Source organism: Crocuta crocuta, unplaced genomic scaffold (assembly GCF_008692635.1).
Source record: "Crocuta crocuta isolate KB4526 unplaced genomic scaffold, BGI_CrCroc_1.0 scaffold31, whole genome shotgun sequence".
In the NCBI taxonomy this organism is placed as follows: Eukaryota; Metazoa; Chordata; class Mammalia; order Carnivora; family Hyaenidae; genus Crocuta; species Crocuta crocuta.
Genome location: NW_027528362.1, coordinates 6563510 through 6580224, shown reverse-complemented (window position 1 = coordinate 6580224; position 16715 = coordinate 6563510). Strand labels below are relative to the sequence as shown.

The following is a 16715-nucleotide window of genomic DNA, read 5'->3' as shown; positions in this document are numbered from 1 at the left end:
CCCCTTCACCCCATTTTTCCCCCCTCTCCTCCTCATCCCCTCACCCCCCCTTCCCTTACCATTTCTTTGGAACCTGGCAAGCCATTGCATTTTGCAATCTCCAGTGGGGGGGAAAAAATAGACAACAACAACAACAAAAATTTACCAGACAGCTGCCCTTAAAGAAATTATAGACCTTGCTCACTGAAATACAGCAAGTCATATCTGAGCTCCATCTCGGGCCACTCCAGCCTAGAAACGTGTTGCAGGAATGTGAATAGCATACAGGTATCTTCACCTGTTCTAGCTGTGCTGTGGGCATCCTATGCACAAAATGTTTCTGAGAGAAGTGAAGGTGACATTTTCAGGCGAATCTGCTGGTGGCAGGACCAGAAGACACAGAGATGCCTGCCTCCTTTGAGGCTCTATTCCCAGAGATCCTCATTTTCGAATCTCCTTTCTTAGCAATGGCCTCGCCACACCACGCAAGGACTTTTCTTTCTTGTTTTCCTCTCTTTGCCTTCTTCTCTGAGGGATCCCTGCTTATGTACCTTTCCTCCACTCCCCCCAGTTCCTTTGCTGCCATCTACTAGCTACATTCCCTTTTTGTATTTTCCAGTGTTAATCATTTCTAGGTTTTCCTTCCACATCCTTTGTTCTCTGGCTAAAGATTGCTATATTTTTCATCTTCTAGGTCAGTGTTTGTTGTTATTTTAGTTGTTCAAGATCCTCCACCCTCTGACTTATCACAAATTCAAAGCAATCTCTCCCATTTAAATCACATAAATGTCCAGCTTCTCTCTACTCTAAGAACTAACCCAACAGTATTTGACTTTTCCTCTTTTCCCCCTCAGAGTAACCCAGCTTTGTTTCTCTCATGTAGCATTTATTTCTATTTTACTAGCTGGTATTGATTAGGCACTATTATGAGTCACACACAGTACAAATATTCCACATACATTGGTGTATTTAACCCTTGAGATAATCCTCTTGAGGTCAGTACTATTATGTTCTGCACTTGATGGATGATACAATTAAGGCACAAAACCTTCACCGAGGTCACAGAGTACATGTCAGAGTCTGATTTGAATCCAGACCTATCCACATAGCCCTATCCCGTCTCTTAGTCTTTGTTCAACATTGTTTCTATCACTTACACATCCCCACTTTCTAGCATACGCTTCAGTTGATCTGTCAAATTTGGTGTTTCACTTCTCATATGGTGACGGTCTTTACATTCCTCATCACTGACTTCACCAAATTCCTCAACATTTACTGGACTCTTATTATTGTTTTTATCTCCAAAAAGAAAAAGAAAAAAGAAAACAACTTTCCCTGGTGGCTAATAGAGCTGAAGTCAAAAATTAAAGACAAGAAATTTTTTTCTTTAGTTACATTTTCCTCGTTCCAGTATAAACTCATGGTAGTATTTCTATTGTTGACATCGATGCTTGTTATAAAACTTCAGACTTCATTCATAAAAGGACTTTTTTTCTTTTGCTGATCTATTCCCCTACATTGCTCCCTAAAATTATTACCTGTGAATTGTTTTTCATCTCATTTTGAGCGGTCTGATATCGCTCTCATGTTAGTTCAAATGGCATCAACTTCCGGCCACCTGTTCTCTTGCCCCTCTGCATTGCCTCGTGGTCAAGGTGGCCCACTAAAGCTAGACCAGTCCCCTCCCCAGCTGCTGACATGTCCTTTCTTGTGGTCCTCAAGAAACTGCCTTTGCCAAACTCAAAACCATAATACAATTTCATAAACTGTCATAGCAATAATTTAAAATTGAAGCTTTCCCAACTTCCTTCTAAACATTGTCCTTCTAGTTTAAAACAAAAATCCTCAGCCTTCTCTTTACAGTACGATCCAGGTAGAAAACACTGCTCCCCCGTGCACCTCCTCCCATCCTCTGCACTCTGGAAAGCACGTTGGACATTCTAGAATAAAAACAATTTTATTAAGGTGATAACTTTATTTATGTTTTTTATTATTTATTTTTGAGAGAGAGACAGAGCATGAGCAGGAGAGGTGCAGACATAGAGGGAGACACAGAATCCAAGTAGGCTCCAGGCTCTGAATTGTAAGCACAGAGTCCTATGCGGGACTTTAACCCATGAACTGTGAGATCATGACCAGAGCCAAAGTCAGTCTCTTAACTGACTGAGCCACCCAGGCTCTCCATGGTGATAACTTTAAATCCATTCTAGTTTATTTTTGAAATAAAGGATAAAAGAATGTTGGGGTGCCTGGGTGGCTCAGTTGGTTAGGCGTCTGACTTTGGCTCAGGTCATGATCTCACGGTTCATGGGTTCAAGCCCCGTGTCGGGCTCTGTGCTGACAGCTAGCTCAGAACCTGGAGTCTGTTTCAGATTCTGTGTCTCCCTCTTTCTCTGACCCTCTCTTGTAATGTTCTCTCTCTCTCTCATAAATAAATAAAACATTAAAAATAATTTTTCAAAAAGATAAAAGAATGGCAAAGGAAGGGAGAGAGTTTACAAACTCCAGTATTTTAATTATAAGTAGGATTATTTCTGAAAATTATTATTCTGGTTTAAGATGCTGCCTTCACATCCCTTTTTTGTATCTAAATCAAGTTCATCTGTCCCATAATAGATGGAACTTCTTAGGAATGTTCCACATACATGTCCAGCACTTATTAGTGTTATATTTTAGCTCCACGAAGATAAGTAGTTTTATCCTAAAATCTTTAAACATTTTAAGTGAGGTTGTCCCCAGTTTAAAAACAAATAGTTATTAGGCAAGTTAAGCCCCCTTTAAGCATTGCCACCACCCCTTATTTTTTGCCAACACTGTGCTTAGTTGTATGCATTAAAACGGAATTCCTGACCCCCAGCTGTTTTGCTTAGCATCGTGTAGTGTGGTTTTGGTGTTTGTTGGGCAGAGTGGAGGGCGGGCACCCGGGGGTGTAAATAATTTCTCATTTTCCTTCAAGTATAATACCTTTCAGAAATTATGACTCTGATAGTCTCAATGCTATAGTTTTGGATAAAGGCCTTTCAGAAAAATGTCTCCAATTTCTTGATCCTGTATTTTGCTGCAACACAACACATGCACACAGACATGCACACACACACACACACGCACACACACACACACACATGCACACTGACTGGATAGTTAATACAGTAGCTGGCATTTAATGAGAGCCTTGCATTATTCTAAGCACTGGAGTCACTGGATCATTAGTCCTCATAGCCTATGAGGTAGGGATAGTTATAATCTTCGTTTCACAGATTGGGAAGCTGGCCAAGAAAAGTCAAGGAAATTACCTAAAGAACGTAGTACTTATGTCATAAGTGGCTATGCCTGCTTCCAACCCAGGCAGTGGAAATGTCTGGCCCAGATATTTCACAGGTCGGTTCCCTGGTAAGACAATGTGCCTCTGTGCTCATGGCCCCTTGAGGGGAACCAGGAAGAGCCACCACCAAACACCTCTCTTCCATCCACTGTCACATTATGGAAAATAGCACCATTCCATACAAATTCCTCCGAGTCCAAAGTCGAAGTCCGCTTACCCAGCCAGTCTGCTCACTAAAACACAGATGCTCTCAGGAGGAATAGTCCTTCTGAACAAATACACAGGGTAAATCTCTCAGCAGAAATAGAATCCAGGCCCACCCCCACTGCTTGAGTGTTTTCTTTAGTTCTTTAAGTCACCTTCCCCTTTTGTGTTTTTAAGCTACAGGCATCGGGGCAGTAATCTATCTGCCTTAAAAGAAAACACTGAGGCTCCCTCCCTTGGACATGTGCTCCCCACCAAGGGACCAGGGAGGCCCATCTCATCTCAACACAGACAGACTGGGCAAAGCCCCTCAAGTTTCAGCTGGTATAGATGTGTTTGCTTTTCTCTGATTGGAGGTCCAAAACGTGGTGTGTCCAAGCACCTTGCACCTTTTCTCATAATGAATTTACACAGTCATTAACTATCTGCTCTGATCCCCGAGAACCAATGGAGAGGGAGGAACAGCCCAAGACAGAGCAGAAAAGCAACAAATCCAGATGTCAGCATTTCCCCCAAAGCCGGGACCGGCACAAAGGTGGGCACGTGCACACGTCCACACATCAGCCTAGACGGTACTGCTGCTCGAGTCTTCCACAGGATTTCCTCATCGTGAATTGCACGACGAAGCTAAGTCTCCCCCTAGAAAACCCAGGCAGACGTATCAACCTGCCCATTTCCTTTCAGCATCAGTATGACCACATGTTCTACGCTGCTTGCCCTGGGAATGATGCCGCTGTGCCTCTTTATCTATACCAAAATGTGGGTCGACTCTGGGACCATCGTTATTCCCTTTGATAACATAGGTAAGTCATCCTCTGCAAGGTGTCTGAATATCACTTTCCTGCTCTCTGTCAGCCCTCAGGCCAGGCTCAGACCCAGCTAGTGTTCACCTCTCCAACCGGCAGTAGATTTTACCCCATCAGGATTTCGTTACAGGTCATGCCTGCGATTGCATGAGGGTTGGGCAGAATCCAAGTCCCAAACCTTGACCCCAGTGGAGAACCTGGCTTGCCTCCACTAAAGGCACCAGACAGAAGGCTGACTCAAGGCATGTCTGTCTGGGCCTGAGGAAGCCAAAATTGCTGATGTGTGAGAGGTTCTGTCCTTTCCATAACCCTCAGGACCATAGTTCACGGGAACAGGAGTTTGCTCCCAGACACTCAGATTGAAGAAATATAAAAAATATATATCTATTCCACTAATGATTTAAAACTCGGGCACCTAGTGAGCTGGGAAACTACCAGACAAAACGTATTATAGGCAACGCCCAACTGTGAGCCACATCTTGATTCAGAAGTTCATTGACTGGCACAGCCTGTATATGATGCCCCAGGAGTCAAATCTGCTAGTCATGACTTGGTCTCCACTCACTTTGCCCCAAGGTGTTCACTCCCACCCCAAAGGGGCTTTTTTTTCTAGTTTCCGGTTCAACAGATAACAGCGAGAAATTAAGTCGTTTGTGTAACATGGGGTGAAGGGTAAGACAGGACAGCTCCTGACCTTCTCAAACCAGGCATTTCCCACAGAGCTATAGTCATAGAAGATGATATAGCTGAGATAGTACATATCACAGGCACACGGCCTGCTGCACAGTCTTTATTCAGCTGACAAGCCGCCTCAGGATGTGGGTGTCCACTGAAAAGGAGCCTGTGAGCAAAGCTAAACAGTGACGCAAAAGGATATTTCTAAAGGAATTGCTGTTGGCATGGGACACTGGATTGGGTGCATCTAAAACCCTTTTCCATTTCTTTCTTTTTTTTTATTAAACATTTTTATTTATTTCTAGGAAAGAGAGGGAGAGAGAGACAGCGTGAGCAGGGGAGGGTCAGAGAGAGGGAGACACAGACTCTGAAACAGGCTCCAGGCCCTGAGCTGGCAGTCAGCACAGAGCCCGACGCGGGGCTCGAACCCACGAACTGCGAGATCATGACCTAAGCGAAAGTAGGACCCTTAACCAACTAAGCCACCCAGGCGCCCCAACCCTTTTCCATTTCTAAGATTGTTTCTGTGACAAAGACATGAAGAGGTCTACAGCACTGAATCAGAACAAACTTTCAACACACTAATCAGGGTGGGCACCCGGGTGGCTCGATGGGTTAAGCTTCTGACTTCAGCTCAGGTCAGCATCTCATGGTTAGATCCCCATGGGGGTTGGTGGGTTAGATCCCCATGTCTGGCCCTGCACTGACAGTGCAGAGCCTGCTTGGGATTCTGTCTCACCCTCTCTTTCTCCCTCTGCCTCTGTCTCTCTCAGAATAAATCAACTTTAAAAACAAAACAAAACCCTAATCAGGAACAACCTGGTCCGGCATACCTCGTTCAATATGGGATTTTTTTGCACAAGGTCCTTCTGCCTGACCCGGGGAGTTCCTTCGTAGCAGATATAATCTCCCGCAAACAGGCTTTAGGGTGATTCTGCAGAATCGCCTGCTATGCCTCATGCATTGACTCTCAGTCCACTCCCTTGGAAGGCACCTTCCTTCAAGTGAAACAAGGTAGACTACCTGAGTGGTGTGCATTGCAGGCCTCTCAGAGAACCTGTCTCTTGAGTAAGGAGTGTTAATTCTATCATTACTTATTGTTTAACAAAATAATTTAAGCTTTAGAATATTCTCTTCGTGATGTTCATTCCCTTCTGGAAAATACTCCATGGCAATATTGAATAATTCTAACTATAGTATGCATGAGTTATAGCACATCCTTTTTTAAAAAAAAAAGTTTGTTTTGTTGTTTTAAGAGAGAGAGAGAGAGAGCAGTAAGCAGGGGAGGGCAGAGAGAGGGAAAGAGCATCCCAAGAAGGCTCCATACCACCTGTAAAGAGCCCAACCCGAGGCTCAGTCTCACAAACCCTGGACATCATGACCTGAGCTAAAATCAAGAGTCAGATGCTTAACTGACTGAGCCACCCAGGCGCCCCAGCACATCCTTTAATATGAATAAATTTTGAAAGGAAAAGAAAATGAGAAAGAGTAATTAGCACCCCCATGGAGGTAAAGGTCATTAAGAAAGAGGTCAGGGCAAAAAAAAAAAAAAGAACAAGATTTTTAAAAAATCTTAAATGAGTCAGAAAAACTAAGACACCAGCTCTGCTTATTCACCATTTTCCCCAGGCCTATTTTCCAACCTAACCTTCTTGCGATCGGTTTTTCCAGTCCCTTAAGAAAACAACCCAATCACTTCACAAGTTGTGCTGTTACTTTTTAGACAAGGAAACTAAGGCCCAGGGTACAGGTTTAGTTTGTCCCAGATGAGCACTGAGCTGGAAACGCCCCCGGTCTGCACACTCTCTCTGTGGGCAGCACGCCCAGCCCGGGCTCCACGCGATACCCACGGCTCTCTTCGGGGGACAGCACTCTGGCCGAGCCCTTCCCCTGGGGGGTCGGGGTGGAGGAGGGCGGCTCCCCGCTGGTGCCACGAGAACAGCGGCTGTGGGCTGCTGACCCCCCTCCCCTCCGCTGTCTGTTTGAAAGTGCCCAGCACTATGAACAGTACACCTGCTTCACCACCTAATTCCCACGGCAGCTGCATGAGCTACTCCTAACTCTACCCGCTTCGCAAAGGGGAAACCAGGGAGCAGAGAGGCTGTACAACTTGCAGCCTTCCCGCAGTTTGTCAGGTTGGGCCTCAAGTCCATCTGGCTCCACCTCCACCCCATGACTGTCTCCTCTTGCTTCTATCCACCTTTCCTTCCTCTCAGACCTGCTCTGTGAACAACAACAACAAAAAAGCCACGTTCCAGTTCCAGGGGTCTAACTGTAGCCTCTGCTTTCCCATCTAACTGGACGGGCGTCAGACATTCACAGCACGGGCACACGAGGAAGGGGGAGAAGGAGAGAAAACCTTTACCCCATGGGGAAGTCGAGAGTCACACCAACCCTCCTTTCCAGGTGAGAGCCACACACTCTGAGTGTGAGGAAGGGTGAAGAGTATCTTTAATGGGCAAGTTCTAGTCTCTGAAAAACCTTCCCTGGCCTCACCTGCTCAGGAGAGGAAACACACCTTGGGCAGATGGTCCACCCACTCATCCTGTATCCTTGGGACCCAGAGAGGTAAGGACTCTCAGCAGGAGGCGCCCCAACGTGGTGGGGCAGGCAGGAGAAGGGAGCCCATTTCACAGAACCGACACATTAAAAAGACATGCAACCAAACCCTAACCACACCGACATCCCACGCATCTGGAGCTAGATGTCAGCTACCGCAGTGCAATCAACTGGGATCAAGGTGGTTTCAGTTTAAGGTCTGCAAACTTGACACAACTTAGGGAATAGTCTGAACGCCCCAAGGAAGAAGTCTCCCCCCAAAGTAGCAGGATGTAAGGATACCCAAATGGGGTTCTTCCGGAAGCTCTTACCAGCACAACCACCAACCACCCTTTTCCGAATCCTGTCTTCCACCATTTTCTCCTACCATCTTTTTTTATTTCCTTTAGGTTTTCCTGGCCATCATTTAATCCATTTGAGTAATCTCTGGGACAAAGTAACTGCTGAACTTTATAGTGCCAGGAGGACCAGAAGGCTACGAAGAAATTATGTTTTCATCCCTGTTGCGTTCATTTTAAATTTGTGTTTACAGCCCTGGGATCTAGAATCCATTTTCTGGTCCTCATCGAATCTACTCCAATGCAGAGCTACAACCACACTCGAAATTTCATGATTCGACTGCACTTTCCCTTACTGCTTTAAAAGGATGTGTGATAAAGAAACAGCCCGTGAGAAGTTGAGGTTGCTGCTACTCTGTTATGTAAAAGCAGTGATTGGACAAATACGTGTTAAATAACACGGAGTAACAAACCATCATGTCATGGGAACAGCAGTAAATTTAACACAGGGAAATTGAAGTATGGCTCTCTTATCTGGCTGGGTGAGCACGTTCCTGCGAAGAATTATAATTACTTGAGAGGTCGCCAAATATATTATCTTCCAGAAAATTTAAAGCATGCTTTTTCAACCCCTTCTCTCACCTCTCTGCTGTAGATTTGAAGAACCGAACTCGGTCTCAATCAGAAGTCATTAGCCCACAGAATGCCTGCAGAATTTTGAACTTTTTGTTTTATTTCTACTGCCGTGAAGTAACATAACAGGCAGATGTAAAATATCCACATATACCCCAAGAGCATAAACACACACACAAACTTTAAAAAGGTATTTTTCCCAGGATGTCAAGATCCATAGACCAAAGATGCCAAGATTTTGACAAAATGACAGTAAAAGATTGGCAGTATAAAGAACTCTAAAAGGGACTTGTATCACCCATATTAGCAATGCTCCACCAGGAAGATTAAATCATTTGCCAGGGTGGGTCAAGGGGAGTTTTATTGCTGTTTTGCTTGAATCTGTTTTGTGGATTCAAGAACGGAGACTGAGACACTACGTAAGCCTTTCGCAGGCTGCCTACCGTTTTGTTTTCCTTTTTCCTGCGCTACGTGTTTTGTTGATCAGATTGTTCTCCTGTCACTTTTAGGTACGTCTTTGGTCGCTCTCGTTGTTCCTGTTTCCATTGGAATATTTGTTAATCACAAATGGCCCCACAAAGCCAAGATCATTCTTAAGGTAAGTGCCCCATGCTGTAGGCTGCAAATGCTCCATAGTGTGAGTTGCAGTAATGGGTCTTTCCAAGTCCTAAACTGGTTTTGTCAGTATATCACTCTTCCATAATGCCCTCCATGGTCCCATCGACAGGGCAGAATTCCATCCAACTCAAACACCACCGCTGCTTTTACTCTACCCTCCACCCCGACGGCATTTTGCTCTGATCTCTGTTCTGTGGGTTTGTATTATACAATATATCTAGACAGCTGCTTTCAGAAATAGATCCGATGCTACTTATCTCTGAATCTATATGGCCAGTTCAGTACCTGGCAATTGGTAGATATTAGTACCCATTAGTAATCAGTAATCATTCATTAATAACCATTCATTCCCCTTTGGGAACTATATTATAACTACATGGTATGGATATGGATAAAGTGGTATAGATTATAGACACAGATGATATAAATATACAGACGTAAATACATATAAAGATACAGATAGATACAGATGTACATGTACATATATCCCACTGATCAGAAGACAAAATAAGCTAGCTGGTGTTCTTTATTTTTCTGGACCAAAAAAAAAAAGTTATAATCTCCAAATTTTCTTACTGTGAAAATAAGAAAGCAATAATACCAGTGGCTTTTGTTTACATATGCTTTTCTAACTTTTGTCGAGTTTTATATCCCTTTTCTCATTATCATCATCATGAAAGGTTTCTTAAGCAAGGTTTTATCCTCAATGACACATGAGGAAAGCAAGTCTAAGGGAAGTTGTAAGACTTACCAAAGGAAGGAGAGCAGGAAGATTTCAATCCGGAAGCCAGGTTTTCTAGTTCTTCCTGAGTGGGTTTTCTTCCCCTCTGACAAGGATAATTTGCAAGCTAGGACATCTTCTTCAGGCTCCTAGAGCACAGACATTATAGGTCCTCTTATTTCCTTAAAACTGAGAACATGGGACAAGCACCAGAGTGTCTGGGGGACTGACCACAGTCATCAGGACAGGAACACACAGAGCGGTGACTTCTCTATCACAACTGTGGGGTCTGCTTGTGTCTTCCTTCCAGATCGGGTCCATCACAGGTGCAATCCTTATTGTGCTCATAGCTGTCGTTGGAGGAATTCTATACCAGAGCGCCTGGATCATCGCTCCCAAACTATGGATCATAGGAATGCTATTTCCTTTGGCCGGTTACTCTCTAGGGTTTTTACTGGCTAGAATAGCTGGTCAGTCCTGGCACAGGTATGGTGTCTTGATAAATCAGACTGGGAATTTCCTTCTGCAGTGGCGGTTGTAGTCATCTGCTCGGGCTGCTATGGAGAAGTGCCCCAGACAGAATGGCTTATACAACAGAAATTTATCATCTTACGCTTCTGGAGGTTAGAAGTCCAAAAATCAACATGTCAGCAAGATGACTCCTTCTGTGGGATGTGAGGGGGAATCTGTCCCAGGCCTCTCTCCTTGCCTTGAATATAGCTGTCTTCACATTGTCGTTCTTCTAGAAGTGTCTCTGTGCCCAAACTTTCCCTTACTATAAGGACACCAGTCATACTGGATTAGGGCTCACACTAATAACTTTATCTCAACCAAGCATACCTGCAATGACCCTATTTCCAACTAAGGTCACATGTTGACATCCTGGGGGTTAAGCCTGCAGCATATGCATTTGGGAACATATAATTCAACCCATAACAGCTGTAAATACTGAAATTCAAAATCTTTCACCTAGAATAACATTCACTGCACCATTCTAAATAGACTCAGGCCCCCCAGAAATAAAATACTGCCTGCCTCTTTTGCTCAAATTCTTGGGGACCATTCCCCACACAATGCAGATTGAGCTCTTCCATTGTCTCACATCCTTATTCTCCAGGCGGAATAACTTCAACGGAAGCACTTAGGTTGGCCTGGTGACACACAAGGGGCCCTCCGTCCAGCAGCAGGGTGAACTCATCATCCCAAGGGGCACACGTTAGAACCGGGGTTGTTAACAGCATGTGTCTGGCACCGAGTAAAAACTCTTCCTTCCCTGCCAGCCCGTCTGAACCAACAGGCAGAAAGAAAAGCAGGTGTCGGAGCTGGAGAGTGCCAGGAGGCTGAGGAAGAGATGCGCAGGGCTGGGCAGCGGGGGTGTTACACGTCTCAGGCTGCTCTGGGCTTGCACGGGCTTGCACTCTGACCCACCACTTCTGACCTTGGGAACCTCGGGACAGGCACTCACTCTTCCTCTGAACTTTCTCGTCTATAGAACGGGGGCAGTACCACCCTCCTGGCAGACTTTTTATCCAGATTTCTTCAGAAATACAAAACCAATTTCACAATAAAGCAACTGTAACAAATACTCTATCTTGAGCGTCTTCTCAGCTTCTGCTCTGTGCTCTGCACTGTTACCAAGGGCGTAATTGAAAAGAAGGAAATGAGCCCCCTTTGAATTTATGGAGCACTAATATAAATGATCCTGCTGTTTTCATATGTATATTTTTATTTACATATATATCTGCTTTAAGTGAATATACATTAAGCAATATTACACTGTATGTTAACTAAAATTTAAATTAAAAATATGTTCAGCTAAAAAAATAAATAAAAGATAAATGTATATATTATTTCAACATGTAATTTTATGTGTATTGAATAAGTATGTTATTTGTTAATAATAATTATTATATAATATAAATAAGTATTATCTTTATGTATAAGATTGTATACATCCATATACACATGTATACAAATACACAAGATGTATACATACATATTTTACATATTATTATACATTATACACACACACATATAGATATATTCCACTGCTCAGGGGGCAAAATGAGCTAGTTGGTGTTCTGTGTTTCTCTGAACAAAATGATGTTATAATCTCTAAATGTTCTTTAATATGGAAAGGAGAAAACCGCAACAACAGCGATTTTTGTTGGCATATGCCTTTTTAAGTTTTGTGATGTTTTATATCCCTTTTTTCATGATCATAACAATCATAAAAGGTGACTAAGCCAAGACTTTATCTATGTATATATAGAGAGAATATTTATGCATTCTGGATATACTAACATATTAAGAAGTTATGTATCCATGTAGTATGAGTAAAAGAACATGTTGAATAAATATATCCATTAAGCAGATACATAGCTATACGTGCGTATAAGCACCTGTTCTCATTGCACCTGCTTTCAGTGTCAGAGTAACAAAGCACAAAATAATGACAATAAAAGCCTAACTCCTCTCCACGTGTCTTGCAGGTGCCGGACAGTCGCTCTGGAGACGGGGATGCAGAACACCCAGCTGTGCTCCACTATCGTGCAGCTCTCCTTCACCCAGGAGGAGCTCAACCTCGTGTTCACGTTCCCGCTCATCTACAGCATCTTCCAGCTCGCCTTCGCCGCAATATTCTTAGGCAGTAAGGAACCATGCTCACCACGTGTCACAGATGATGCTCCCTTTTGAGAAAGTTGCTAATCTGGCATTGTTTTAAATCACCTTTTTTGGTGGCGGATTGTAGAAGTTAAATTAAATTCTCTTTTGCTGGCAGTGAAGTAAAGGGGTGGGAAATGCCACCTCTACTGTTATCACGACTTCCCCACAGCTGATGAAAAGGTGGTCATTTTATCAGAAGGTTCTAGTAAAGATGACTGCTAAGTGAAAAGTAATAGAGATTGGTTCTCACCTCCACCAATTTTCTTTTTCTCAGTAGTTAGGGAGGCATATTAACCTGTTAGGACCATTTTATTGTGTGTCTTTCTACATGCTTCTAAGAACCCCGACTGGTCATTTTTTCCAAATCATCAACTTGATATGCTTTGTAAATATAGGATATTTATCAAAAATGTGGTATTCAAGGAATATTTATAAGGCTAAGTTATAGTGGAAGACAGATACATGTGCCTCCGCATGTGTACATGTATTATGTGATATCCATATAATTGGAACAGTTAAGCCAAACATGTTCTTTATTTTAAGGACCAGGGATAGCTAATCTGATATTTTAGAAGTTTATTTATTTGTTTGTTTCTTTATTTGCTTGTTTTGAGAGAGAGGCAGAGAGAGAACGTGCTGGGGAGGGACATAGAGAGAGAGGGACAGAGGATCCGAAGAGGGATCTGTGCTGACAGCAGACAGCCTGATGTGGGGCTCGAACTCATGAACCATGAGATCATGACCTGAGTTGAAGTCAGATGCTCAAATGACTGAGCCACCCAGATGCCCCTAATCTGATTTTTAATTTTGGTCTGTTGTCACATACAACTCTGACCCTTGGCCCCTGCCGTTGCCTGGCCTTCACCTAGGTGAAACTTTCCTTACATTTTGTTCTCCAAGGATTCATGATGTCTAACCTCTATTTTTAAATTTTATCTTCTTTTAAAAAGAGACTAATGTTTTAAGCTTTGTAGCATTTTAAGGGAAGTTATATAGTGAAGGTGGATGACAAAAATAATGTCAGTGTTATGTTATAGACTGCCTGGCAGTCCAGTGTTGTTTGGGTCTGGTTTTACTTTTTCCCTTGGCTCTCATAAGTATTCAACTTGCCTCTGGGTGCTAATTGTTCTCTGTACTACTGTCTTCAATGTTCTCCTTGAAGCAGAGTTTTCCTTCTAGTATAAGACTCTCTGGATCCATTCGAAACTTTCCACTGTTTTATCACTGACTCAGGAGATAGGTGTCCATGGCCTAATTACCCTGTTGTCTTATATGATAGACATCTACCCAATTTGGTGCACCTTGAGGTTTTTCCACATAATTAGCTAGTGATGTCTACTAGAAAGCCAAAGAAAGCAGACTGGCTGATACAACAATTAAGTGAATTTCCTAGTTGAATAACTAACTTAAAAGGGATTGATAGGTAAGCAGAAGGAATGATGGGAAGGCAGGTACTGGTATTGGTCTTATACTTTCCCACATTTTTATCAGTAAGAATATAGACAAGGAAGTCACCTTTATTGATTACATACAATGCCTGGAAATATATTTTGGTGAAAGGATTAGAAGTCTAAAATTTTTTGGAACCAAGAAAGTAAGAAAGGAGGGAATTGGGGGGGGGAGAAAAGGAGAAAGAGAGGAAGTACATAAAGAAGGAAAGAGGAAGGAAGGAAGGAAGGAAGGAAGGAAGGAAGGAAGGAAGGAAAGAAGGAAGGGGGAGGGAGAAAATGGAAGGGCAGGGAAGGAAAAGAGAAGGGAAGTAAAGGAAAGAGAAGGAAAGAAGAAAGAGAATAAAAAATTTGGTTAAATAAAATTAGTGGTGTAAGTTTGTTGAAGGGGTCCCAGCTGAAAACAGTTTGTAATAAAACTATTGGGCTATTTTAATTAACCACAAGCTCAAGTCAATAGCTTCAATAGCTCAGTGGCTTCAAAATTAATATATTAGTAGAAGCGGGGAGACCAACAAGGATACCTGGATCTTGACATACTAAGATCTCTGAAGCAGGACACTGTCTTTCTCAGCTGTGCATCATGATGGGTTAACATCTCCTGAGCATGGCTGTTCTCCCAGGGCCATACTAGGCACTTTACTATTTTATTTCACTTAATGTTCACAATTGCCCTCTGAGATAGACATTATGACTGTACTGATTTTAAGTGTGAAGTTCCAATAATATAATACTTTCTCTTCCTCTGTTGACTTTGTAACCAATGAGAAGTAGAAGGAAAAAATCAGATATTTAGATAACAAAGTAGCAATCTTATTGCAGATAAAACTTAATTAGAAAACATGGCTCAAAAACTAAATGAGCCTATTAAGACCACCCCTCTCCACTGCCTCGTGCACACGCCCATAGCGCTCGTCTACCCACATACACTGCTCCTCTCCCCTGTGGGGGGGGTCTGCCCAGGTGAGCTGGCCTCAAAAATATGCTGATAGACACGGCTGCCACCAGATACTAGCAGCTTCCCAGAAGAGAGGAAAGCCGATCCCAGATCAGCCGAGGCTCCCACTTCGTGGGAAGGAAGGAGTGAAGTGTGGGAGAGATGGAGCATGATTCCAGCCCAACTCCTCCCACACAGAGCACTAGGGCAAGGTGTTGGACCCTGCGCCTTAGCATGGACCCTATTTCCTGAGGACCGTAATAACTGGGAGGTGGTGAGCACAGAATAACTGCCCATTGTCCTTCTTGGTGAGCACCCCCCCACACACACACAAGGCTGATCCCTGCAGAAGCCCTGTGAGCACCTGCTCCCTCTGGTTGTGCGCCAGGTCTTCCTGAAGTACAATCATCCCTCTCACCATGAGTGGCTATACAATTCAAGAATGGCTTCTGCTTTCTCCAAGCAGCCCACAGCCTACAGGAAGTGCAAGCTGATATCTGAGCCATAGATTATGATCACTCCCAACGAAAGTTTGCAGCTAATTAATAGGAACCTTGATTAACCTCCTGTGTATTGCTTTCTAGTTTACGTGGCACACAAGAAATGTCATGGAAAAAACAATGCGGGATTTCCAGACAGCAAAGACATTGAAACAGTCTCCAAGTCATCGCTCTATAAGGAGAATGGAGGATTTCAGCCAGATGACAAGTAGACACCAAGCAGACAAAAAAGAAGAAATCTAAAGTACACATTCTGCAATAAGAATATCTGTTTGTTTTTGATGGGATATTTGACAGGAAAAGGTTAAAGTGAAAATTGAAATTCCAATTGAATCGATATGCTGGTTTTGGTACCAAGTGACTGGTGGTCCAAATACTTAATGTGACAAATATTTATATTTATATATATGTACTGTCTTTGAAATATGCCCGAGAAATATCCTCAGACCGCAGACTACACCTGACACCGGTAACACTAAGAACCTCCTAACTCCTGAACCGGATTCTTACCCAGAATTTCAAAACGCAGAGATGAGCACCTGACTTTATGTATCTTAATATAGATGCAATGAATTATTATTATTATAAAGTGATCAAGATTTTCTTCAGTATTTATGATTGTAAGAAGATTGCAGTGAACATCTTCCACTGACATATTAATTATTATTTTGGAAATATCGCAACCTATTTATTTATATAACTTTGTAGTGCAACATGGACAAATAGCTGACCTCCTGTATTTAAAAAAAAAAAAAATTAGCCTTCTCCAGTGACAGTCCAAAAGCAAAAGTAAGAGAAAAGAGTTACTAAATAGAAATCAATCGTCAAATCAGGATCAAGTCCATAATGCATCAGCGATGTTATACATTGGTTGCTCTGCCTCAAGAGTCCAGAAACCCAACTAGATTTTTTTTTTTTTTTAGGAAAAACAATTCTTTCCAATGGCTTGAATTTGGCAAAGGGCTCTTCAAGCCCTGGAGAGGGACTTCCTCAAGATCTGCCTGCAGGAGGCAGGTCGATGTTGGCTAGTGTGACAACTTTGGAGCAGGGAGGTTGCAGAAGTTTTGGGAAAAAACACCACTACTCCAGTGAGCGAGTTCAGTTCAATGGGAGATCATGGGGAATCCAAGGAAAAGCACAAATAATAAATACCCACTTGAAAGGCATGGCAAGAGTCAGTTAGATGTGCAAAAGTGAGTATCGATAAAAAGAAAGAAGACAAGGGAAGCGAGTATTAAAGGGTATTTGAGGAAGAAGAGGAAGTGCCCAGGGCCCAGAAGGAGTCAAGCTGCTGCCAAGCTAGTTCTCTGGAGGCTGGAAGTAAGTGTCCTAAGAGGAAGCGGGGGGGGTTGATCAATGGCACCAGGG

General features: G+C 43.0%; 1 protein-coding gene across 1 annotated transcript in view; it reads left to right on the top strand.

Moving 5' to 3' along the window:
• Positions 1-15559, top strand: part of SLC10A2 (solute carrier family 10 member 2) — an 18887-nt gene extending 3328 nt beyond the window's left edge. Inside the window, exons 2-6 of the mRNA XM_077753985.1 lie at positions 4190-4308; positions 8966-9054; positions 10106-10281; positions 12288-12445; positions 15432-15559. Coding sequence (XP_077610111.1) covers positions 4190-4308; positions 8966-9054; positions 10106-10281; positions 12288-12445; positions 15432-15559 — 670 coding nt within the window. The remainder of the gene's footprint in view (positions 1-4189; positions 4309-8965; positions 9055-10105; positions 10282-12287; positions 12446-15431) is intronic.
• The last annotated feature ends 1156 nt before the right edge of the window (positions 15560-16715 follow it).